This window comes from Notamacropus eugenii, chromosome 3 (genome assembly GCF_028372415.1).
Source record: "Notamacropus eugenii isolate mMacEug1 chromosome 3, mMacEug1.pri_v2, whole genome shotgun sequence".
NCBI lineage: Eukaryota > Metazoa > Chordata > Mammalia > Diprotodontia > Macropodidae > Notamacropus > Notamacropus eugenii.
In genome coordinates this window covers 107,425,261-107,452,181 of record NC_092874.1, presented here as the reverse complement: position 1 = coordinate 107,452,181, position 26,921 = coordinate 107,425,261, and the positions used below count along the sequence as shown (strand labels likewise).

General features: G+C 39.0%; 1 protein-coding gene across 5 annotated transcripts in view; it reads left to right on the top strand.

Moving 5' to 3' along the window:
* Nucleotides 1-22,883, top strand: part of AGK (acylglycerol kinase) — a 103,003-nt gene extending 80,120 nt beyond the window's left edge. For all 5 annotated transcript variants that reach the window (XM_072652552.1, XM_072652553.1, XM_072652549.1 and 2 more), the window contains exons 11-16: nt 5,242-5,299; nt 6,902-7,049; nt 7,695-7,792; nt 11,058-11,128; nt 18,348-18,432; nt 22,496-22,883. In XM_072652552.1, coding sequence (XP_072508653.1) covers nt 5,242-5,299; nt 6,902-7,049; nt 7,695-7,792; nt 11,058-11,128; nt 18,348-18,432; nt 22,496-22,633 — 598 coding nt within the window. In that variant the 3' untranslated portion in view covers nt 22,634-22,883. The remainder of the gene's footprint in view (nt 1-5,241; nt 5,300-6,901; nt 7,050-7,694; nt 7,793-11,057; nt 11,129-18,347; nt 18,433-22,495) is intronic.
* Nucleotides 22,884-26,921: the final 4,038 nt, after the last annotated feature.

The following is a 26,921-nucleotide window of genomic DNA, read 5'->3' as shown; positions in this document are numbered from 1 at the left end:
GTATGACCCTGGGCAAATCACTTAACCCTGTTGGCCTTAGTCCACCGGAGAAAGAAATGGCAAATTGCTCTCGTGTCTTTGCAAAGAAAACCTCAGACAAGATTAAGAAGTGTTGGACATGACTGAACAGTATCCAGTGATTTAATCAGCTCCCATGGATTTAGTTATTGCCTCTATGCACGTGACTGCCAAATTACACATCGGCAGCCCTCCTTCCTTTCTTGAATTTGAGTCTTGTTTTATCAACTGCTACAAAATATCCCTACTTAGGAGTCCCAGAGGCATCTCAAACTCATCATGTCCCAAATGAAACTTGGTCTTTCTCCACAAAACTCACCCCCTTTCTAAATTATCCATTCCCATTGAGTATAACACTGTCTTTCTAATCATTCAGGTTCACAACCTCAGAGTTATCCTTGAGTCTTCCCAGTCTCTGTCTGTCTCTCTCTCTGTCTCTCTCTCTGTCTCTCTCTCTCTGTCTCTCTCTCTCTCTCTCTCTCTCTCTCTCTCTGTCTCTCTCTCTCTCTCTCTCTCTCTCCCTCCCACCCCCAACCCCACCCCTTATTGGTCTTCTCACCTCTTTCCCTTCCCTCTTCAATCTGTCTCACATACAAATGTCAACGTGATACTTTTAAAGCACAGGGCTGTCTGCATCATTCCACTACTCAGGAAGCTTCAGGAGCCTTTTGTTGCCTCTAGGATCAACAGTCAACTCCTCTGGCATTTAAAATCCTTCACAATCGCACTCCTGCCTAGCTTTCTACACTGGCTTCCCATCACTGTCCCTCACACATACTACACTTTCAGCAAAACTAACTTGCACTTCTCCTTGCACGTCTCACCCCTTGTGTGTGACATTGAACTGATGGTTTGCTGTGCCTGAGAATGTTCTCCCACCTCACCTCTAGTCTCTTTAAGGCTAGACTAAAATCCCAGCTCCTGATACAGGAGACCCTTGAGATCTCCCTCCCCAGGTGTTAGTGCTTCTTCCTTCCCAAAATAACTTTGTATTTTGTTTGTATTTGCTTATCTGGCTTCCGTGTTGTCATGACATCTCCTTTCTCCTCTTGCCTGGAAGGGTTGTTTGATTATTTTATCTTTTATCCCCGGACCTTAGGGGAGTAGATTTATACCTGGTAGGTGCTTATTGAATTGAACTGAATAATGAACTGGATCTTTGTACCTGTTCCACTTCTAAATGTAAAGTCTGTCGCAGCCAAGTATTTTGTTAGTGTTCACCCTGTTTAGTTATGGAAGTATTGTTGTGTTCTGCTCATCATCCTTGTATATATTTCTCATCCTTTCATTTGTACCTGTGCTACAGTTTTGTTTTTATTTATCTTTTTTATTATACAAAACCTTCTGTTTAATTTGTAACCAAATTTCAACATCAAAAACTTGTTGGTAGCCTTTTTGAGAAATGTATGAGTGGGCAAATGGTGCAGTTGCCAACCTAGTGCAGACACAGCTCAGCACTGATAGCATTGTGCTACAGACTTGGCTAGGAGTGTGGCCATGCTCCATCTGGTGACAGCTGTCTGATCAAGGCATTTTAGGATGCTGCTTGATATTCAATTTAACATCTTAAATGGGACCGTTCACCAGCTGAAATGCCCTGATTGGGCAATGGAAAGAAACCAGGATGACAGTTTCCTAGGCCTGCTGAAGAATTGCATAGTGCTAAGTCATAGCCATTGAAATGTGAGGGGACCTGGCAGTTTAGAAATTAGAAACCTCAGCAGGGAAATGGGAAAGTTTACCTCTTTTGCAGTTGAAGAAACAGAACTTTTGTAGGAAGCAAACTATATAAGCTGGAGAGCTTACCTATTCAGGAATAGAAGGAAGGTCTTGGCTTTATTATCAATGGGGATCATATCATTCTCCTGATTAAGAACTTTAATAGCTTTCCATTCTCTAATGTGTCAAGTCACAGCTTCTCTTTCTGTCTTTGAATTGATAATCTGGCCCTATCCTACTTGCCTGATCTTGTCTCTTATTATTCCTCAGTGAACTATAAACTCCTTAAGGGTGAATCCTTTCTTTGAGGATGCACTGGCCTTTCATTTGGAGGCACTTAATTGCTAGCTAAATTGAATATATATACGTGTCTCTGGCTTTACTCTGGTCTTTCTTAAGACCCCCCCCCCCCCCATTGTTTCTGACCTTTTCTCATGTTCTTGCACTAGTCTGTAATGCCCTCTGAGCATAGCTCCTCTAGAACTCTAGGCCTGTCTTAGGTTCCTTTTTCTCCTTTAAGGCTTTCTTAATAAGTTAAAGTTTCCGTTACCCTTCCCTTCTTGAAATCCTTGGTACTTAGCGTTTGTACTTAGCATTTGTTTAGGCACAGGATTATATTCATTTTAGTGTTTTATCATGTAGTGGAATTTTCTAGGGACCCCAAAGGGTCATCCTCATTAATCTGGGTCGGGGTCGCATAATAGCAATAAGGAGTCAACCAAGAGTGAAACAAGCAGCTATTCTGCCAGCCAGCCAGGACAGATTCTAAGAGGGACAGCAGTCTACTCTGAGCATGATTACATAAGGGTCTCCTTATCTAGAGATTTTTAGAGCAGCTTTCGTAAGTTAAACATTATTCAAAGTAACATTGTATGAAACAGAGAAAAGATGCTTATTCATAAAACACAGGTGGTTATACGAAAAGAATAGTATACTTATTGGAGAAAATGTATACTCAAGTATTGGAGATGGATAAGGACATTATTGTCTCAGTATAGTGGTCTCACTTAAAGAAATCTTCCTGTTGGACCACATAGAGAATGGAACTTTTCCAGGACTCTAGGATCCTCCACCTTCAATAGCTTTTGGTTCCAAGAGGTGAGAATGAGACACTGACAGACACTAACTGCTTCAGCTGTGTCCTTCTGCTCACAATAAAGTAGCTCAAGTCAGCGTGCCTGGAGTTCTTTTTGGAGGCAGGAGGACGGAGAGGGTCTTTTGCCCACTTCTCTCGCAATCACATACTTTTTGGTGCTGTTCTCTGTCATTTTATGTATATTATCTCCCTGACATGGTTATAAGTTCCTTCAATATCAGGGATCAAGCCACATATTTCTCTTGTATCTCACAGCATTTGGCACAATTCTGAGTGTTATAAGGAGCTCTGTAAGTGTCTGTTGAATTGTATCAAGGGCAGATAATGTGAAGTCAGTTATTTATGAATTTTAAGATAAGGATCTACCTTGGGAGCTTCTCAAACCTGTTGCTGGCCATCTCTCTCCTGCAACTTATCACATAAAAATTTACTGCTTATATACCATTTTAGACAATAGCTCAGTCTCCCATTCTCGCATATTCGATTAGTACTAGCGGCAGTAATCCTACTGGTCTTGCCTTTCTGTACAAAGACACTGCTGCCTTCTCCATCATCTTTCAGTAGATCTGGCTGCTTCTCAGGTTCTAATGGTGTAGTTCACAACCCAGCCAAGCCTTTTCTTTCTGTGCCGCTCTTGCTCATGTTCTCCCATTAATCCTCCTGGACTGACCTCTCATGCAGAAATATCTGTTATTGAAAAGAAGATTTTTTTTACTGACACACATTTTTCTGACCTTAGGTCTACGTATGTCCCTCTTACCATTATAATCCTGAAGTACTTATCACTATGTACTCAAGGGTATAGATATTTACATTTATGTTTGAGTGGTGCGATCAGATAGATAGGACTTCTGGAAATCTTGCTAATCATATTTTACTTTTTGCCTCCAAATTTATTAATTTTTTTGCGTTCAGTTTTCAACATTCACTTTCATGAGTTTCAAATTTTCTCCCTCTCCAAGACAGCATGAAATCTTATATAGTCTCTACACATACATTCCTGTTAATACCTTTTCATATTAGTCATGTTGCATAGGTAAATTAAAAGGAATGGGAGAAACAATGAGCAAAACAAAACGTAACAAAAGAGAAGATAGTCTGTGTCATTCTGCGTTCCAACTCCATAGTTCTTTTTTTGAATGTGGATGGCATTTTGCATCATGAGTCCTTTGAAAATGTTTTAGGTCCTTGCATTGCTGTAAAGTGCTAAGTCTATCAAAAACAGTCCTCGCACGCTGTGGCTGTTACTCTGTATAATGTTCTCCTAGGTCTTTTCAGGTTTTTCTGAAGTCTTCCTGTTCTTCATTTCTTATAGCACAATAGTATCCCATTACATTCATACTACAACTTGTCTTGCCATTCCCTAATTGATGGGCATCCCCTCAATTTCCAGTTTTTGACTATCATTTCCCATTTTTATGATCTCTTTGGGATACAGCCCTGGAAGCAATATTGCTGGGTCAAAGGGTATGCACATTTTTATAGTCCCTTGGGCATAGTTCCAAATTGCTCTCCAGAATGGTTGATCAGCTCACAGCTCCACCAGGAATGAATTAGTGTTCCAACTGTCCTACATCTTCTCCAGCATTTGTCATTTTCCTGCTTTCTCATGGTAGCCATTCTGATAGGTGTGAGGTTTTGTTTTGTATCTCTCTAATCAATAGTGATTGAGATCATTTTTTCATATGACTATAGGTAGCTTCAATTTCTTCCTCTGAAAACTGCCTGTTCATATCCTTTGACCAAACATTTATCAATTGGGGGAATGGCTTGTATTCTTGTAAATTTGACTTAGTTCTCTATATTTTTGTTGTAAAAATTCTTTCCCAGTTTTCTGCTTCCCTCCTAATCTTGGTTGCATTAGCTTTGTTTGTGCAAAAACTTTTCAATTTAAAGTAATCAAAGTTATCCATTTTGCATTTCATAATGTTCTCTGCTTCTTATTTGGTCATAAATTCCTCCATTCTCCATAAATCTGACAAATTGCTCTCCTAGGTTTGTTTATAGTATCAACCTTTATACCTAGATGGTATACAGTTTATTCTGATATATAGTATCAGGCATTGGTCTGTGCCCAGTTTCTGCCTCACTGTTTTCTAGTTTTCCTAGCAGTTTTTGTCAAACATTGAGTTCTTACCCAAGAAGTTGGGGTCCTTGAGTTTATCAAACAGTAGAGTACTATGGTCATTGACTACTATTTCTTGCGTACCTAACCAATTCCACTGATCTACCCCTCTATTTCTTAGCCAGTACCAAGTGGTTTTGATGATTGCTGCTTTATAATACAATTTAAGATCTGGTGTTGGCTAGACCACCTTTCCTAGTGTTTCTTTTCATTAATTCCCTTGGTATCCCTTTGTTCTTCTGATCATATTTTCTAATCAGAATTTTATCTTGATCTGTTTCAGGTACTGGTATCTTGGACCATTTAAAACCAAAGCTGCTTATTTTTTCAGTACTCTTAAGGTAAGTAAAACACAAAACATGGAAAATTACAATTAGAAGGACGTTTTCTCATTTTGTTTGTAGTAGAAAAGGGAAATGAGGGTGAATGGAACATATTTCATCTCATTTTGCAGGGAACTGCATGTATACAAGACTGCATCTCTGAAACAGTCTTTTTGCTGACAAGTTGTCTTCTCTCATAGCTACTCATTTACTTCCCCCATCCCCATCTACCCCTCTAACACTACTTAACCTATTCATTTATTTTCTACTCTTGTAGAAACCATAAGCATGCTGACTTATCTTTGTGTAGATGTCTATGTATCTGAAAAAATGTGTGTGTATTAATATGTACAAATATGTACTAATCTTTCTGTGGATATATGTACCTAGACAGACTTGTTTGCATTTGTGTTTAGATATGCATCTCTCTGTATTGTGAACAGATCTCAAATTGGAATAGATATATGTTGTTAATATTATGTATAAGCAAAAGATAAGTGCCTTTTGTGGGTTGACATGTGAAGGAAAAATCAACTAACTGGATTTTTAGACTGTAAAGTCTGGGAAGAAATAAACACCTTTCTTAAGAGACAGTTACAGAAGGCTTTATATCAGGGGCTTTTAACCTGGAATCTGTGAAATTTAGTACACACATACATATAATTTTAATATATCAATGAAACCATATTTCAATATAATTAGGATTTTTTTAATCCTGTATCTTTTATTTATACATTACTGTGGGAAAGGATCTACAAGTTTCAACAACAGGGTCCATGACTCAGAGATTTAAGCAATTGCTTTAATATAGAAGAAGAAAGGTTAAGAAGCTATTTATGTGAAGAAAGGAAAGAAAGTTTTAGAATTTGAGGCCACAGAGGGTAATCTGGAATATGAGATTTTGGGGGCAGTAAGTCACTTAACCTCCCCAGCCTGCACTGGTTTTTAAAAAAGATGGGGGAAAGGGGGTAGCAGAATTTCTTCATCATAGAATTTCCTTACTCTCTAGCCCCCAAATCACAGGTCCAGATCTGAAAAAGAGATGTCTTTACCTGGGATGCTCTCCAACTCAGATGACTTTTAGGATCTCTATTTTCTATATTAGAACGTTGTATTACATGCCCATTTACAGGCTGTATACACATGCACACTCACACCTCAGCACTGCTAAGTTCAGAAGTTCAAAGGAGAGAAGCTAATTTGTGAGAGACAAATGAAACCAGAGATGACCTAATTAAGGATTTGGAAGCAGAAAATTAGTATTTTTGTCTTCCACTTGATGTAACTCAGTACTTTTGTTTTTATTAGCATCTGTATATGTGAACTGAATTTGTTATGGAATGATTCACTCCACATAGTACTATTAACTTTTTCTTCTTGGTATATTATCTTCATGGTTTTCCCTATTTTAAAAGGAAGGACTTTCATGTACTAAATTGTTGGTTTGAAGTAAAGATTCCTTAAATCTCTTTGTGATGAGGAATTAGCTTTAAGGATTCAGTCTTCAAATTCCTTCTAGGGTCACAGATTTCACAGTAAAGAAAAGGAGCTTTTTACCTTTCTGCCCCAAGACCTCTGGTTGTCATTAGCAACGTTTTTTTAATCTTCATGTTAATCTAGGAGTGGCCTCAGACACATCAAGCCTCCATCTCATATGTGGGACCCACTGAGAGGCCACCCAGTGAACCAGAAGAGAAGCCTCCCAGGCCTGCTTTATACAGGAGGATATTCCGAAGGCTTGCATCATACTGGACGCGTTCTCAGGATGGTGAGGGAGATTATTTAGAGGACTGGGATACCCTCTTGCTATTCAAAAGTGCTTCCATAATCAGTCAGTAAGGATAGTTATTATGTATCTACTGTGTGCAGACACTGTATTGGATGTGAGGGATACAAATAGAGTGAAGCAGTCCCTTCTCTTGAGGACCATACATTCCAAAAGTAAATATAGAGACATTGCTTGAGTTGGGAAAGACCTTCAGAGGTCATTTGGTTCATCCTCTGCTTCCAGTCAGCACAGGACCCACACTGCCAAATAGATTGGTTTGAGTTCTTCTCTGCCCCAGCAGTGTTCATTATATACCAGCATGCTGAGCCCAGTGGATGGCAGTAAGGACCTCTTGTGTTGTTTTGTTTGGTTTTTGTGGCAAAGAATGGGCCCCCTCTTCTTTATTCCTTTGGCTGCTACTCTTGCTTGGATTGTTTCCTGCATGGGTCTTCCACAGTGACTCTGGCTCTCCCTCCCCTCTATATATAAGTGAGGTGTTCAATAAATAAAGCAGAAGAAGCAGAAAGACTGGGCTGGCAGAATGATGTGGAACTGAGCAGCTGACGGCCCCAGTCATTTATTTTGCATTGGTAGTAGTGGAACACTAATGGAAGTAATTGACCTGTACCTAATGGATTCACACAGCCGTCTCCCAGAAGGTAAAGCCAGAGGTCTGGAAAGAAGTGCAGCTGTCCACCCTTGAATTATCCATCACAACTCGGAACAGTCGACCTGACCTGATGGTAAGAGGGTCATGTTATAAATCAGTATTTTTGTGTCCTTAAGTGAGGCAGCATAGGTCACTTGGTTTTTCTACAACTCAGTGTTTTGGTTTGTACCATGTAAATGAATGAAAAAATAGAGATGAAAGAGTCAGGATGGGGGTCAGCGGGTGATGACATACTGTTGTGGGATGGGGCTAGTGACACATGGAATCATAGAATGTCAGAGCTGGAAGAAAACTTAGGGAACATGAAGTTTAACTTTTTCACTTTCTAGATGACAAAGCTGAGGCTCAAGGAGGTGAGGTTTCTTCTGGAGCCTCTGGATGATCCCCTGATTTCCAGTCCAGTTATTTTCCTATCACTCCATGGTATCTGAAATAGTTGGGGAAGATGGTTGTTTTCAAGCTTCTTGGGCTCTAGTAAAGAATTCTTTGACTTAGAGCAGTCTTTAGCTTTTCTGCCCTGGAGGCCATTTTGACAGGCCACAAAGCCCTGTAGACTATCAGCCCCATCAATTCACTCCTGTCAGTATAAATTTTAAAAGAGTTTTATGTGATTTGCATTGTGATCCAGCCCAAGGACCTATATTACATATTTTAGAATCACTGATTTAGAGAGTTCCAAGATGATTGTTAAAGTACCTTAGATTTTTCTTTCATTGGTGATTTAATAGAAAAAGCATATGTTCTGTGTCACTTGATGTGATGGATGATACTGGCATCATAGATGGACTCACGTGTAAAAACCAGTGAAGTCACAAACTAGTTAACCCTCCTACAAATTGGCAGGTGCTGACAAAGAGGATAAAAAGCATGATCAAGATAACATTTTTAAGAATTATATACTTTAGTTGAGTCTGAAAACTAGTTTAAATAAACTTTCATTTATTCATTGATATGAATAGCAGTTCTTATATAAGGTTACCAAGTGTTTTAAAAGTTGGGAAGAGTTTCATGTTTCTACCAGGATGTACCACATAACCATTTAGAGACTGTTTTCATTTTTAACCCTATGTGTCTTCACCCCCTCTGTTGGCTTTACCTTTACATCTTTGCTGTTTGTATCTGTAGAGAAGGATGAGGCATCGAGATCTAGATAGCATATTTGTTTGGAATAATTTGGATTTTGATTATAATTTGAATTTAAAGTTAAAATCAGGCAAAGAAAGAGGAGAAAAGAGCCCCAAGGGTGCAGATATAATGGACATTCTTGTGTAGACCATCTAAGAAAAGCTGGTTAATCATACAGAATAAAAAAAAAAATCAGTGCAGCTGAAGTTGTAAATATTTCCTTAGTTCTCTTTGTCATCATTGTTTTAACCTCTCAGGCAGAAGGTAATACCTGACTTCTGCATCTGCCCATGTTACCATTTTGGACAGATTATAAGTTACCATTGAGAAGCTCAGTGATATTTGTTTAAATCTGATGTATAGTGTCACCATGGTCTCAAAGCTTCTAGGTGGAGAGGAGTCACTAGTGATTCTATACGCCACTCCCATCTTGTCATTCCTAGAATAGCAGTTGCCAGTAGAGGCAGAACCATCTACTCTCTGAGAATCACCATTTTTATCAGGGCTGCTGCTAGCCCCGGCCAATCAAGCTGTCCAGAATAAGGCTGGTCAGGAAGAATCAAGACTAGAAATCTGACTATGTAGGAATACAGCACGTTTTATAGGTTAGATGAGCATGAGGTTGTGTCCACAGGAGCAAATGGGATTGGATAAATCAGCTGGATATCTAAGGTCAAACAGACGAAGAGTAGAGTTCATAGAGGGTAAGTTAAGGCATGAAGGGCCAGGATAGGAACCAGATAGGAGATCTGGAGTACAGAAATCACAGCACCAGCAAGTAAGAGACACCAAGGTGTGCCCGAGTCAAAGAGATTGCATTTCTGTGTGTGTGTGTGTGTGTGTGTGTGTGTGTGTGTGTGTGTGTGTTACTGGTTGTGTTATGTTCTAGTATGTCACTTTGGCCCTTACAAAGAAGCTTTTGGCCACTCTCACCCAGAAAGGGACTAAAGTAATTACTGTTTTTTGTTTTTTTTTAATGGAATTGAGACAGTGTGGAATAGTGGGTAATACTGCCCTATGAGTCAGGGAAACTTGGGTTGAAATCCCATATGACCTATATTTTCTATATAACCATGAGTAAGTCACTTCTCTGAACCTCAGCCAGTTATCAGAGTTGTAAACAGATTACAGTCTGCATTGATGGAAGGAATTCCCAAACTGACAAAATCACAGGTATTTGAAATACTGCACATGGCAGCTACTTGGAGTCGTGAACCCAAGTTCAAATACTAACTCAGACGCTTAAGGGCTGCATTATCCTGGACAAGTCACTTAATCTAAGCCTTAGTTTCTTCATCTGTAAAATGGAAATAATAATGGTACCTGTCTTAGAGAGTTCTTGGGAGGTTCAAATGAGTTAATTTGTCTAAAGCACTTGACAGACCTTTAAAGGGCAATATAAATTATTACTGCTGTTCTCCATGCCCTCTGATAAGTGGTAGTCCTCCTAAATGTCTCCCAGTTAACTTAGTGAAGGAAAGCAAGAATTAAACTGAGGGATGCTCAAATAATACTATAACCAGAAGAAAGTATGCCATTGGCTGCATGTGAACCCTACATGATGGGGACTGGAATTCTTTCACGGAGAACTAGGTTTCCATTACTGGCCATTGACTTGCCATGAATCCAGCAGCAGCAGCAGGTTGTAGAAAGAGAGACCTGTACCACCATATAAGGCCTCCTTTCTTTCCATAATCTGTATTGTACAGCTTGTATGTGGCTCTCCATACGGTGGCATCAGTGAGAATGGAGAATCTGAAAACCATTTCCATGGCCTAAAAGTGACTAATCAGAAGGAAGGTCTGCATATGGGACCAGAAATTACATTAATTATATTACTGATTATTATTTTTAGTGACCAGTCTCAGCCATTAATATCTCTGAATTATTTCGGCTTAGGAAATGAGAAACAGAAGTGAAAGTCAGGGTCCCTGAAGGAAAAAGTCACAAACATACTTCTCAGCCATAGAGCATGAGCCTCCTCCTGCCAGACTGTACACTGTAAGATCCATGAGAGCAGGGACTGTGTCCTTCTCAACTTACCTTCCTCCCTCACCTAACACGAGGCTTTCCCCACATTCAGCATTTATTAAAACCCTACTGAATTGAACTGAACTTCCTTTGGCCATTATCCGATGATAATATCCAGGCTAAATCTTATTAGCTACGGTATTAAAAACACTAATAAGAGTTTTCTGAACTCCCTTTCTCAGGGCACAGAAGATTTCATGAACATTTGCATTGAACCAGATACTGTCAGTAAAAGTGACTTCATAAGTCTGGGGTAAGTACAAAGGAAAAGAGGCTGGCTTGGGAAATGAAGGGGGTGAGGTTTTAGACCTTAGTGTTCTCCAGGTTCACCAGTGGTCTTGAGAATCAAAAGAAAGAATCTGTTGGAGTTGGGTTTTTTTCTTCTGCTTGGAATTTAGTTTAGCTTTTCAGATTGGGCTTCCCTGCATGGCTCCACAGCACTTTCAAGGCCTTTAAGAGGAGATCATACATACTTCATACTAGCGTTTAACCTACAAGGAAAGTGAGAGAACTTAATGACCAGCTTACCTTTTTCCTTTCCCAGGACTTTTTAGTTAATCAAACATTTAGTGAATGGCTCCTATGTACCAGGGATTATGCTAGGGTACAGTGGATATAAAGCCAACAGGGAAGTGAATCCCTGCCTTCAGTCCCTTCCAAGAGCTTACATCTGAACAGGAGAGACACTGTATATACAGAGCATACCTAGCAGAAAGGGAACTTGGGGAGAGGAAGAGGTGGAAGACACTGGCTGCTGGGGATCAGAAAAGGCCTTGTGCAGAGAGATTCTTTGCAAACTCATACTGGCCCCCCTGCACACATAACCCCTGCTCCGGACCTTGACTCACAGAGCCTTTCCCCAAGATTCCACTGCACAGCCTTGCTGGTCCTGGGCCAAAGAATAGGCTTCATCTGCCACTTAGTTGGTTTTCATTCTTAGTGCTCCCTCTGCTGCCCGAAGAGGGGAGAAGCACATTTATCCACAGCAGGGTCCCCATGGTTACTGCTGCCAAAGTTGAGAGTTGTGAATACTTGAGTGAGTGCCATTCCTGCAGTCAGTGTAGAATCTTCAGCTAATAGATACAGCCTTGGATTTATTTGCTGTATGTGGAAAGTGCCTTTTGTTTTCCTAGAGAATAGATAGATGCTTTGGTTTCTTTTGTTACTGAAGCCAGATAATGATGAAATTTCCTGTCTTTAAGTCTGCCATCTAGTGATAGAATTAATCTTCCCTCCTGATCAGCATTTTATCTCATGCAGTTTGAGGACCAGGAGCAGGTCCTTGTAATGGCAATTCTGTTGTACTTGTGGATTTTTGGAAGGGATAGGACAAGAGAATCGTGTAGTGCTGGGTTCCTCCAAAAGAAACATTTTAGCCATATTAGGACAGTTGGAACTAGGAGGGCAGGAACAGAGAAATGGGAATTAGGGATGAGACCTGTGATTTCATTAGTAAAGGGAACTCCCAGCTGAGGAAACAGTACAGATTAGCAGCTTTTCTGCAACCTAGTCTTAGAGAGTTGTTGCCTAGGATGCTAAAAGACTAAGTGACTTGCTCACAGACTCACAGCCAGTATGTCAGTGTTAGAACTTGAGCACAAATCTCGTTGATTCTGAAGCCAGCTTTCTAGCCACTTTCCCATCAAAAGATGCAGGCATGGTATAAAAATGTGTGTGTGTGTGTGTGTGTGTGTGTGTGTGTGTGTGTGTGTGTGTGTGAATTAAGTTTATTATTTAAAAAAAGAAACATGAAGAATCATCTGGCTTTATTTAGGTAAGAAGAGTTTGATGGGCCATGTTTTCTTTTTTTTCCTAATTAAATTTATTTATTATCAGTTTTCAACATTCACTTCCACAAAATTTTGAATTTGAAATTTTCTCCTCATCTTCCACCTCCCCCCAACCTAGGCCAGCAGGTATTCTAGTTACCCTTTCTTCCAATCTACCCTCCCTTCTATTTCCCCCCACCTACCTACTTATCCCCTTCCCTTCTATTTTCCTGTAGGGCGAGATAGGTTTCTAAACCCCATTGCTAATATATATCATATTTCCTAGTTGCATATAAAAACAATTCTTAACATTCATTTTTAAGGTCTTGAGTTCCACATTATCTCCTTTCCCCCCTCTCCACCCATTCTCATTGAGAAGGCAAATAATTCAATATAGATTATACATGTGCAGTCATGCAAAACACTTCCATAACAATCATATTGTGAAAGACTAACTGTATTATCCTCTGTCCTCTTCCCCTCCCATTTATTCTATTCTTTCCTTTGACCTGTCCCTCTTCAAAAGTGTTTGCTTCTGATTACCCCTTCCCCCAATCTTCTGTCCCTTCTATTATCTCCCTTCTCTTATCCCCTTTCCCCTTACTTTCTTGTAGGGTAAGATAAACTTGATACCCAATTGAGTGTGTATGCTATCCCCTCTTGAAGCCAAATCCAGTGAAAGAAAAGCTCACTTATTTCCTTTCATCTCCCCCCTTTTCCTCTCCATTGTGAAAGCTCTTTCTTGCTTCTTTTTTGTGAGATGATTTACTACTTTCTACCTCTCCCTTTCTCTTTCTCCCAGTACATTTCTCTCAACATTTAATTTTATTTTTTAGATATCATCCCTTCATATTCAGCTCATTCTGTGCCCTCTCTCTCTCTCTCGATATACACATACATACACGCACATATATAGAGAGAGAGATAGCCACATATACATATACACATTTACATATATACACATACATACATACATACGTACGTACATACATACATGTGTGTGTGTATGTGTGTGTGTGTGTATAAAAATAAATATTCCCTCCAACTGCCATAATACTGAGAAAGGTTTCATGAGTTACAAATATCATCTTTTCATGTAGGAATGTAAACAGTTCAACTTTAATAAATCCCTTATGGTTTCTCTTTACTGTTTACCTTTTCATACTTCTCTTGATTCTTGTATTGAAAGTGAAATTTTCTATTTAGCTCTGGTCTTTTCAACAAGAATGCTTGGAAGTCCTCTATTTCATTGAATGTCCATTTCTTCCCCCTGAAGTATTATACTCAGATTTGCCAGGTAGGTGATTCTGGTTTTAATCCTACCTCCTTTGACCTCTAGAATATCATATTCCAAGCCCTCTGATCCCTTAGTGTAGAAGCTCCTAAATCCTAGGTTATCCTGATTGTGTTTCCATAATACTTGAATTGTTTATTTCTGGCTGCTTGTAATATTTTCTCCTTGACCTGGGAACTCTGGAATTTGGCTGCAATATTCCTAGGAGTTTTCCTTTTGGGATCTCTTTCAGGAGGTGATTGGTAGATTCTTTCCATTTCTATTTTACCCTCTGGTTCTAGAATATCAGGGCAGTTTTCCTTGATAATATCTTGAACGATGATGTCTAGACTCTTTTTTTTTTTTAATCATGACTTTGAGATTTTAATTTTAAAATTATCTTTCCTGGATCCATTTTCTAGGTCAGTTATTTTCCAGAGAGATATTTCACATTGTCTTCTATTTTTTCATTCTTTTGGTTTTGTTTTATAATTTCTTGATTTCTCATAAAGTCATTACCTTCCATTTGCTCCATTCTAACTTTGAAGGAATTATTTTCTTCAGTGAGCTTTTGGATCCCTTTGGCCCATTTTGCTTTTTAAGGCATTCTTCTCTTCATTGGCTTTTTGGACCTCTTTTGCTACTTGGGTTAGTCTGATTTCAAAGATGTTATTTTCTTCAGCATGTTGACTTGTTTTTCATTATTTTCTTGTATCACTCTCATTTCTCTTCCCAATTTTTCCTTTACTTCTCTTACTTAATTTTCAAAATTCTTTTTGAGGTCTTCATGGCCTGAGACCAATTCATATTTTTCTTGGATGCAGGAGCTTCGACTTTGTTGTCTTCTTCTGGTTGTATTTCTTGATCTCCCTCCTCACCAATGACGTAAGAAAATACCTTATCATCGAGAAAGTAAGAATCTGTAGTCTGTTTTTTTTTTCTCCCCCATTTGTTTATCTTTCCAGCCAATCTCCTGATCTTTGAGCTCTTTGTTAAGTGGAGGGCTGCAGAGCAGCTGCTGCTTCAGCAGTGGCTGCCACCACCCTGGGGCTGGGGCCAGACCATATTCTCCTCTCAGCCAGGTGAGAGACCCTTCCCATTGACGTTCTAAGCTGTCTTTAGTGTTTGTGGGTTGAGAAGTCTGGAAACCACTGCAGCTTCCAGCAATTCAGTCTCCTAAGGCCTGCTCCAGCGCCATCCACACTGGCATGGCCCATGCCAAACTGTGCTCTGCTCTGGAGCCTGGTGCAATAGACCCTTCCTGTTGTCTTGGGCTGGACATTTGCATCAGTCTCTCATCTTATGGCTTTTGCTGCTCTAGAATTTGTTTAGAGTCATTTTTTTACAGATTTTTTGAGAGGTTTGGGGGGAGAGCTCAAGTGGGTTCATGCTTCTACTTCATCATCTTGGCTCCACTCCTCAGGATGGAGGATCATAAAGAGAGTCCCTCACATCTTGTTTGTGGAATCAGTTATCCTTTTTTCTGGCCACTTCCTCATACAAAGAAAGGCTTCATTGCTGTTATGACCCTTCTTGAAATCCACAAAACAGTTTGAGACAAACCCAGGAGACCAATTTTTCTCCTCGCTCTGTTACCTTGAGGAAATAACTTAAACTTTCTGGGCTTCCATAGCCTTATCTTTTAGATAATAGAGAAGGAGAGAAACTAGATCTTCAAGACCTTTACAACTCCAAAATTCTGATTCTAAATGAATTTGAAAGGACAAAAGGAAAGATCATTTACCCTTAGCTGGTATCTTTATAGTCTTGAAGTATTATTAACATGATTACGCTTTTTATTTAGCTAGAAGAAGAATATTGAAAAAGAGAAACAAAAGGTTTGGGTTTTTTGTTTTTTTCATTTATGTGAATCCTTTTAGTCAGGATTTTACATAACTCAAATCTGAGGTTACTAAGCCAGAGCCTATATTCCAACTGTGTCACTTCTTACTGGTAAGAAAATATTTCCCTTTTTCCTAAAATCATACTTCCTTTTATTTTTTTCCAAAAATTTCTGCCAGTAGTTGCCCAACTTCTGCCCTCTCTTTTGGTTTCTCCTATTTTTTTCTATTGTTCCTCTCATCCCCATCTCCTCAATAGTTACCATTCAGGTTTTTAAGTCATTTGCTTCTCAAGGGTTACTCAGTCATTTGGTGATTTCCTAGAAACACTTTCTTCTAAATTCCAGACTTTCAACCTAGGTTGTGTGTATCATACAGTGCCTTGCTTATCTGTTGACCATAGATACCTTTGTCTAATCCCAACAACTACAGACTCATGACCATATAGCAGAGGAGACTCAGGATGGGTGAAAGTTATTTTTTGTGTCATTCTCGTTAAGCAAAATATCTGCTTTTATTCACTACAGGGGAATGGCATTCAGTGCATCTGAATAATTGATAGCAGAAAAAGTAGAATAAGATCTGGGATTTCAAGACGTTCTTTTAAAATCTAGTAAAGGTTTCATATTTGAAGATGTAATAGCTAGAAGACTAGGAAATAGACATTGAATTGATTCACTTCATTTTCTTATTATCTTTTCTTCATTTCTTAAAGAATTTGATATTTGATGCCTATGCCTTTGATTTGCCCAGTGGATTTTGGAGATTTAATAACAACTGAGTTTGAGTGTAGCACAAGACTCAGATACTGATTTTTCATTGTATTCATGTGAAGAAGAGAGAATTACAACTTTGCACAAGGAGAAAGCATTGGAGTTCGAAGGCTTGAGGGCCACCTCTACACCTTAGCTGTTGTGTGATCTTGAGGAAGTCACAGCCCCTCTGAACTTCAGTTGTTAGTGTTAATAATACTAATAATAAGACTGCAGATCCCTGTGCTGGCCACTGGGGAATATGCCAGTATCTTAGCCCTGCACTAGTTTAAGATCTGGCAGTGGGGGGAGAGGATACAAAATTAGATTATAATTACAAATAAGGCCATGGAGACTGTGTGCTATAGTGGTAAGAGTGCTGGATTTTGGAATCAGGAGACTTGGATTTGAATTGTGGCTCCACAAGGATTAAGCTGGCACTGTGCTAGGTGTAGGGGATGTAACAATGAAAATAGTCCTCAAGGAGTTTACATTCGTGGGGGAAAGCAACATGTACATAGTGTGTACAAAATAAAAGGTGATTTTGAAGGGAACACCTTAGCATCTGAGAGGAATCATACAAGAGTTTGGGTGAGAGAGGGAGTACATTTCAGGCCTATCCAGAGGCATAGATATGGGAGCTATAACGTCATGTGTGGGGAGTAGCAAGAAGGCCAGTTGGGTTGGATCATGGAATGCTTAAAGGGGAGCATAAGCCCAGTGGGAGGTGAAGGGCTTTAAATTCCAACCATAGGGTCATAAGATCATAGACCTAGAACTGAAAGGACACCTCAGAAATTAACTAGTCCAACCCCTTCCTTTATTGCCAAGGGAACTTGGGCCCAGGGACATTTAGTGACTTCTCTAGGTTATGTGGCTAGTGAGCACCAGAGGCAGGTTCTCTTAACTCCAGAGTCTGTGCTCCTTTCACTGGACCAAGCTGAATCTGACCCTAGAGGTCATAAGGAACTGACTCCCTGTTGGTGGGAAAGCAGCATGGTCACATCTGATCACTTTAACAGCTCTGTAAAGGATGGGTTGAGGAGTAGTTTTGACAAAGTGTAAGCAGTTAAAAAGCTATTGTAATCGCCCAAGTGAGAGGTAGGAAGGGTACTTACTGGCAGTGTGACCATGAACAAATCATGTAATCTCTCTAAGACTGTGATGACCCTTTCTGTAAAACAGGGATATTTGGATAATTCACCTCTCGGTGTCGTAATAAGAAAAGCGCTTTGTAAATCGTAAAGCACTATGTAAGTGTCATCTAGCTTTATTATTATGAGGGAAAGCACTTACAGACTGTAAGGAGCTATAGAAATTGAATGGATTTCTTAGCAATTCTTAGGTGAATATCTGATTTGATTTAGAGTAAAAGCTGTCTTTTGAGAATCAGTGTTATTGATCCTAGGCTGATATCAAGAGTTCAAAGATGGCGGCAGGAGGAGGAATGTCGTCTGTTCTGTTGTTTTTGGTTATCTTTTACAACACAGCTTCATTCTGATTTAGTTGATGCATTTCCTTTTAGATTATTTTAAGAGCTCAGGACATGAGCAGAGGCAGGACTACTTTGAATTAAAGAGCTAATCTTTGTTGTAATGCACAGCTGTGTATTCTCATACAGGCTTTGGTAATGCATTGTGTTTAAGTGAGAGTTTGTGTCAGAAATGGACAATGGCTTTGGCTGCCATGTTTGGTTATGTTTAGGAATTTTCTATCTTTGGCTTCTGTGTGCTGCGGCCTTAGTTCTACCTTGAGTCTACTCCTTCACTGCACTGTAAATTCCTAATTACAATTACTTCTGTCAGTTTTCTAAGCTTGCTTTTTCCTACTTTAACAGAAGTCAGAAGATGAGAGACCCTCTTGTGTGTCCTGAAGGCTCTGAGTACCTTCAAGCCAGCCGGTGTACATTGCTTCTTCCTGAGGTAAGAGTTCAGGGGTAGCAGGCTTGCATCTTCTGTCTTTTAACTCCTCTGAGGTGACATGACATAATGGAATTATACTAGATTGGAGATGGAAGACCTGGATTCAGATTTCAGCTCTGACATTTACTAGCTGTATGAAGAAAGGCAGGACCCCTGTGAGTGTTCTCATTCATTAAATGTGAGTACTTCATGGGTTGTTGTTATTAAGAAAATTGCTTTGCAAGATGTAAAGCATTCTATAAAACGCAAGCTCTTAGTCTTATTCCTCCTTGGGATGGGTTTTTTTCAGAGATCCTAGCCCCCAACACTGAATGTCCTTCTTCACTCTGCCTTAGAAAGTTCAAGGAAAAGTCCAGGATTTACTATTTTCTTCCTGGGGGGATTCTAATTTTTTTTTTAATTATGTGAAACATTCTATATTAGTCATTTTGTGCAAGAAAACTCAAAAGGGGGAAAAATGAAAGTGAAAAATAGCATGCTTAAGTCTATATTCAATCAATATCAGTTCTTTCACTGAAAGTGGATCGTATGCTTCATCATTAGTCCTTTGGGATTATCTTAGATCAGTTTTTGCTGAGAATAGCTAAGTCATTCACAGTTCTTCACTGGACAGTATTGCTGTTACTATGTATAATGTTCTCCTGGTCCTTAACTATGCATCAGTTCAGGTTCTTCTGAAATCATCCTGCTTGTGTTTTCTTATAGCACAATAATATTCCATTACAATCATATACCACAGCTTGTTTAGTCATTCCCAGTTAATGGGGTTCTTTTGATTTCCAATTCTTTGCCACCACAAAAAGAGCTGCTATAAATACTTTTGGTACAAATATATCCTTTTCCCTTTTTTGGGAATGTCTTTGGGATATAGACCTAGCAGCACTATTTCTGGGTCAAAGGGTATGAAGTTTCTTGTAGCCCTTTAGGGATGGTTCCAAATTGCCCTCCAGAATGGTTGGATCAGTTGACAACTCCACCATCAGTGCAATAGTATTCCAATTTTCGCACATCCCCTCCAACATCCATCATTTTCTCTTTTTTTTTGTCATATTAGCCAATCTGATAGGTGTGAGGTGTTACCTCAGAGTTGTTTTAATTTGCGTTTCTCTGATCAATAGTGATTTAGATCATTTTTTATATAATCATAGATAACTTTGATTTCTTCATGTGAAAATTGCCTGTTCATATCAGTTGGGGAATGATTTGTATTTTTATAAACCTGACTTGGTTCTCTATATATTTGAGAAATGAGGCCTTTATTAGAGAGAGTTGTTGCAAAAATTTCCCCCCAGTTTTCTGCTTTCCTTATAATTTTGATTGCATTGGTTTTTTTGTGCAAAACCTTTTACATTTTATGTAATCAAAATTATCTGTTTTACCTTTTGTAATACTCTCTATATCTTCTTTGACCCTAAATTCTTCCCTTATCTACAAACCTGACAGATAAAACTATTCCATGCTTTCTTAATTTGCTTATGTTATTATTTAATTTGCATATTCACAATCTTTAGGTTGTAAATCATGTACCCATTTTGACCTTGTCTTAGTTTCTAGTGTGATATTCTGGTTTATACCTTCTTTTTGCCATACTTTTTCCAGTTTTCCTAGCATTTTTTGTCAAATAATGAGTTTTTATTCCAAAAGCTTGGATCTTTGGGTTTATCATATACTAGATTACTATGGCTATTTACTGTAATGTAATTTGTACCCAATCTATTCCACTGATCCACTACTCTATTTCTTAGCCAGTACCAGATTGTTTTGATAATTACCACTTTATAATATAGTTTGAGATCTAGAAATGACTCTGGAGAAGAAAGTAAGGCTGGTGACCTTGCACAGTCCTCCTTCACTTAAATTCAATAATTCGCTTGCAAGTCATGGCATCATCTTCCTGATGTCATGATTGTCTTTGAGAACCAAGGACAAACAACAATGGCTAGACCACCTTCTTTCACATTTTTCTCATTGATTCCCTTTATATCCTTGAGCTTTTGTTATTCCAGGTGAATTTTATTATTTCTTCTCACTCTATAAAATAATTTTTTGATAGTTTGATTGGTATGGCACTGAATTAATAGATTAATTTAGGTAGAATTGTCATTTTTATTATATCGGTTCAGCCTACCCATGAGCAATTAATATTTTTCCAGTTGTTTAGATCTAACTTTATTTGTGTGAAAAGTTTTTTTTAGTTGTGTTCATATAGTTCCTGGGTTTGTCTTGGCAGGTAGACTCCCAAGTATTTTATATTGTCTGCAGTTATTTTAAATGGAATTTCTCTGTCTCTTGCTGCTGGACTTTGTTGGTAATATTCTAATTTCCTAATTAGAGTTTTCTTGATCTTTCTGACAACTTATGATGATATTTCCAATAAAAAAAACATAGACTGGTAAGTGAAAAATTTCCCTTTTCCAAGTGATGTGTTAAAACAGTTACTGAAGGTTACATGTAGACTTCCATTAAAATTCTCCATTGAAAACGTCAAAATATACCTCGGTCATTATCTCTTGGAAGCCTTGTAGTTCATCCATTTCCTAGCCCTCTTCTGTTTAGGACTAGCCTCAAGATCTGAAACCAAGATGTCTCTCCTTATCCTCCACTGACAACATGACACTTCTGAATTTGCTCACGTGCACTAACAGCTTTCATCTGTATCCTGTGTGATTTCATTAAGATCAGTACTCCTTACAATATGACATACTTTAATTCATCTGTGTCTTCTTTATCCTGTACAGGTTGTCCATGTTCTCCCATTAGTCCTTCATAGGGGAATGGGTGAGGTGTCCATTCAATTTGCTGAGGTCCATCCTCAAGTGTAGGTCTCTCAGTGTTACCAGTGGAGTTTAGCCCTGAACTCTCATTATGTGTTTTTTGTTGTTGAGTCATTTTTTCAATTGTCTGTGACTCTTCATGACCCCATTTGTGGTTCTCTTGGCAAAGATATTGAGGGTTTGCCATTTCCTTCTCCAGCTTATTTTACAGATGAGGAAACTGAGGCAAACAAGGTTAAGTGACTTGCCCAGGGTTACACAGCTACTAAGTGCCTGAGGCCAGATTTGAACTCAGAAAGAGGAGCCTTCCTGACTCCAGGCTCAGCACTATGTCTACTGTGCCATCTAGCTGCCCCCATTATATGATTAGCCTTTTCCAGCTGTAGTTTTATCTGATGATTATTCATTACACTGGTATTCTTTCATGATTTTCCATTGGTAATTAGTGACAGCCTACTTAAACCTATCATATGCATTTCCTTTGGCCTGACTCTAAACTTTAATTCTTAAGAGGCAATTAAGCTTCCATAACTAGCCATGTAGCACCACATGTAACAACACAGACAGTAAGCCTGTGTTTCTGGAAGAAGCTCAGGATCATTAAAAGCACTCCTCAAAGTCCCTAAGGAATTTCTCTCTCCCTCCCCTACTTTATCCTATTCAGTTCTAAGCAGACTTCACCATCCATCTCCAAGGACCGTTCACTAATATGCTGATGGATTAGAGGTGTAGATTGACCATCCAACTATACCTCATAATTTTAACAAGTCATTCTTATCTACATACTTTTCCCATATTAATATACAAAAATTATTTGAATAAGTGATCTGATTTAGGAATATGTACAATGACTTGATGCACTCAGCATAATGTCATCTGCAAAAGAGAACCATATCATCAATGGGGAATTCTTCTTCCATTTGTACTCTACACTGGGCAGATATCCTCCATGATGGTGGCAAATGTATGCGTGTCTCCATGTTTTATGCTCACCTAGAATTAATAATCAGAAAGCTATTGAACAAAATTTACCAACATTGTAACATTTCTTATTAAATCTTGTATGTTTTTGACATATTTATGGGATATATCAGTGGTAAGAGCTAATGGAAATGGTTAAGATTGGAGTTGCCTCAGTTTTAAGTCATTCTCATGGTTAGGATGTGTTCAGGGTTTTGAGGTATGTTTCTTCTCATATGACTTGAGAACACAGCTGTACTGCATGCTGTTGTTTCAGTCTAGTACTGTGGCTGTTGAGTTCTCTGCTCTGGGATTCCTCATCTCTACAGGGAACAGATGGGTCCTTCAGCATTGACAGTGAGGAGTATGAAGCCATGCGTGTGGAGGTGACGCTGCTACCTAAGAAGCTCCAGTTCTTTTGTGACCCACGACAGAGGGAGAAGATGCTCCAGATGCCTGTGCAGTGACCATGGACAAGGGGACAGAAGTTGGTTCTTCTCGAGATACAGTGGGGACACTGCATGAACATCAGGCTGTGCTCTGCTACTGCCCTTGGGGTGAGAGGTGGACCACACTCTGAATAGCAGCACCCTGTTATTTTGGGGGCTTCTTCTTGTACAAAGTGCCCTCTACCACTTGGAGCATCCCTGAGTGTCCTGCTTACCGTCTGTCATGTTATCAGTTTCCATTAAAAGTGTGCTTGTTTTTGTCTTGACAGTCTGCCCTCTTGGATGTTGGTTTCCCATGGTATATATTCTGATTTTCAAGGAGTTGCTTACTCTGCCACACAGCACATAATGAAATGGAAAAGAGTGGAGGCATCTTTTGCCCCCAGCCCCCAAAGTGCTCCTCTGAGGTGTCAGCATGGCCAGAAGACCTTCCTTCCTCAAGGCAATGCTAGTGGGATGGAAACTTAGCCTGGTCCTACCTAGCTGGAAAGGGTTGAGTAGCTCACTCTGCTTTTCTCTGGGGCCACTCTGGCCATCTCCTCCCCACCTCTGATAGCAAACTCTGATCACCTGCGTAATTATAGAGGGGTTTTTACATTATGGGAGTGTCCACACTGATAAAATTACTGCTCCTTCATGTGTTCCCTGTTGCCCTTTAGGGTGGCTCTCTTCCCTGGAGGCTTTTTCTGGCCCTGGTACCTCTTGAGGCATTGCCTTTGTTTACAAGCTATTTTCATTTCTCTCTTGACTTGACCCTGCCATAACAGAAAGCACATATATAGTGACTTCTCCCTTAACTTAGAATATGGCGTTGTGATGCACCTGATTTTGATCCTTTAAATGAATATAAGCACAGTTCAGGAAAGGAAAAACAAAAAGTCCTGAAGGAAAGTCAGCTCTGAGCAGAATTTTCTTTCTAACCCTTCACCCTGCCTCTCATTACTCCCTGAAAAAATCAAAATATCCCCCCACAGCTTACCTAGGTTGTCTTAATGTACATTTCTATATTTCATTTGTGCTTTGTATTTTCTTAAGTAGGGGCTTTAATAACTAATTTATAATGCTTTCAGGTTTTCAGGAATGCTTCCTTTGCAGCAACCTTATGAGATAAGCTATGTGTAAATATTATCTTCATTTTTCAGATAAAGAAAGGTTCAATTAGGTTAAACAACTTGCTCACGATCTCGTCTTCTGACTCTAGACCCGTATTCTTTGTATTAGACTAGACTGCCTAATTTTGAGGAGGTTTAAATAATTTTAAAACAGCCTATCATTCCTCTTCAGCCCCTGCCCAGGTAGAAAGGATCATGATTGTAAAAAGCAGTAATTTCTTGTTGTAGAGAGAAGGATCCCCAAATTTGAAGTCAGACGCCTAGGATTCAATTCCTGGCTGTCTTAGTAGCTTCTGAACAGTGGGCTAGTTTACTGAGCTTTTATTGCCTTGGTTTGCTCATCTGTAAAATGGGAAATACTTGCACTACCTGTCTTACAGGGGCATTTTGAGAATCAGCTGATATAAAAATCAGCTATATATTTAAAATATAAAGAGCTGTTGAAATGTCAGTTATTTTCCCCCCTTTATGCAATATATAGGATGTTTTCTATAATAGAGACTATCAACAGCAAAAACCATTTTTTTCTCCCTCCATGTTTTGACTTCTGAGTTTCTTTTCTGAAACAGAGCAGCAGTTACACAGTTTTCTGGGCTATTTTTTCTACTACTTTAGTCTTTTACCCAAATTGTGCATTTGGATTGATGATAGAGAGTATATATTGAATTAGTATTGTACACTACCACTATCCATTTTTCATTTTTGTTTTTAACATTTTTAAGTGGAAGTGCATCTTTGGTTTCTGTTTTATACATTATGCAGCTTTTATTTTACTGTGAGATTATAAGACCAACTCTTCCTATATGAGTTTGCTCTTCAAGCTCTTTAAGAATATATATCCACATTGTGCCTTTATTTCTATGCTTTTCTCCATACTATACCTTATCTAATAAAAAATGAAGAATTATTTGTAGGGGTAGCACTGGGCAGCCAGAAATCTGGTATCAAGTGTTCTACTTAGAACAACACATTTCTACAAATGTGTTGGGACAAGATGGTAAAGAAGGAACAGAATGTTTGGGGGTTTTTTTAACCTGTCCCAGAGTTGCTTATAAATCGTAAATGATCTCAGGGTACAACACTGCCCCCACCAAAAAGAAATAGAATTAAATAAAACCTAACCTTTATCATTTGCCAAATTTAGAAAAAGGATTACTCCAGAATAAAATTTTTGACAAATGATACTGTCTGTATCTTAATTTTTCCGTACTGTTAAGCCAGTATTGTCAAACTCAAAATAGAAATTAGGTCACTAAACTGTACATGATGATCTCTGTGGGCTGCAGACTGACTTTAAAAACTACGTGTTAACATCATCTGTGTTGTATTGTATTTTTATTTCATTATTTCCTGATTACATTTTTATCTAATGCAGCACTTTGACATTTCTCCTGTAGGCAAACTTCAAGAGGGTTCTGAACTTATTGTGCAATAGATCCCATTGGTAGTCTAGTGAAGTTATACTGTGATTTCTTGCCTATATTCGTAATTGAAAGACTATTTCAATTCTAGTGAAAATTAGGATATTAAATTTTTTTACCTGACAGGCAAAAGGAGTTTCTTGTACCAATGAAGTCAGTTTCAGTACTTACCCCCTAATATTTTCCACAAAAATATTTGGTCTAAAGTGCATCCCTTACTCCTGGAGCTGGAATTATTCACTTAAAATGGAATAATTCATCTTTCTCTTCAAGATGAACATGTAAATCATGTAAATTTATTCTCCTACTTGAGTTCCCTGGGATGGCTGCTGTTCCAGAAGGAATGGTGAACCTCTAGGAGCAACAACCCTTCAGGCATCACCCAAAAACAGACCTGACACAGCCCAGACTAGCTCCATGCCCCAACATAAGCCCAGGCAGAGGCAAGCCCCTTGCCACCAGCCAGAAAGTGATTCAACCCGTGTTCATGTTAAAATGTGAACTTTAATTGTAAAAACTATTTTCTGTAATGTGGTCATTATCAACCTCTGTAGACCACTTGGCTCAGATCTATACAGGTATGATATAAACTATACAGTAGCCATTTGTACAACAGAAACAAATTCAAGTGCCATTTTTTGTCTTATCATTAGGGTTAACCCTAACCTTCCTTGGGCTTTTGGAATTGCCACAGCTAAGAGTTAGCAGGGTTTTGCAAGCATTGTTATTGGGGTAGTATTCATCCTACTGATTTTGTGGTTTTGTATGTGGTAGACAAAGACTCTTCAGGGAAAGGGGATTTTGGAGAGGGAGAAGAAAAACCATCAGGTTTTTGTTATTGCTAGCATGACATGAGTAGATGTGCTTTCCATCTTGAAGATGTTCAGGAGGCTGCACTGGTCATACGGCAAGCAGAATCAGATTATATTCAGTTACATCAGTTGTTTTTTCTTAAATTTAACAGGTTGTCCTAGGATGACCAAAGATTGACCTGAAGTAAGTGAATAAATCTCTAATGGTGGGGGGGGTGGGACGAGGTGGGGAAAGAGGGGTTGGTCATTTCTTCTCCCCCACCCCACCCCCTTGCCCCTTGCCCTTTCAACATCAGAAGGTCTGATACCTTTTTTCAGTATTGTATTCTCCTCAGGAAGGAGTTTATTAACGGAGGCCAATGGATCAGGAACAGGAAGCTTTACTGCTTTTTGAGAAATAGATTTCCTTTGCAGTTGGTATTACTAGTGTGTTGTCTCCTTCAGGAATAACTAAACTTTATTTCCTGAGAAGAGAATATTAGTATGTGATGACAACTCCCCTACCTATGCTAAGATGTTTAAATCATATTCCTGTGACTTCTTAGTAGATTTCCTTTATATGATAAAATTGTCTTCTTCCAGCACTGCAGTTTGAAATCCTTCAAATATTTAGTCCCTTACTGATAGAAAAATAACTTTCCCTTTCCTGTTGAAAAAAAAATCAATTTGCAGGATTTTCTAATATTCAGTAATCTCCTATAACTCTTTAGAGCATAGACCTATTAGTAGTCAAGATAAGATTTCTAATCACATCTTTTAAGGACATGCTGAAGGGCACTTCCCACTCTGTTTCAACTTTCCATCCACTTCTGTATCTGACTGACAAGTCAAACTGGTAGCATTGATTTTTAATGGAAAAAGTCCTACAGGTCACAAAAGATGCAGGGGCACTACAAAGGTAAGGGAACTGTTCTGCAGTCACAATTCAGGATTGGGGAGGCTGTAGCTTTTACCACCCAAA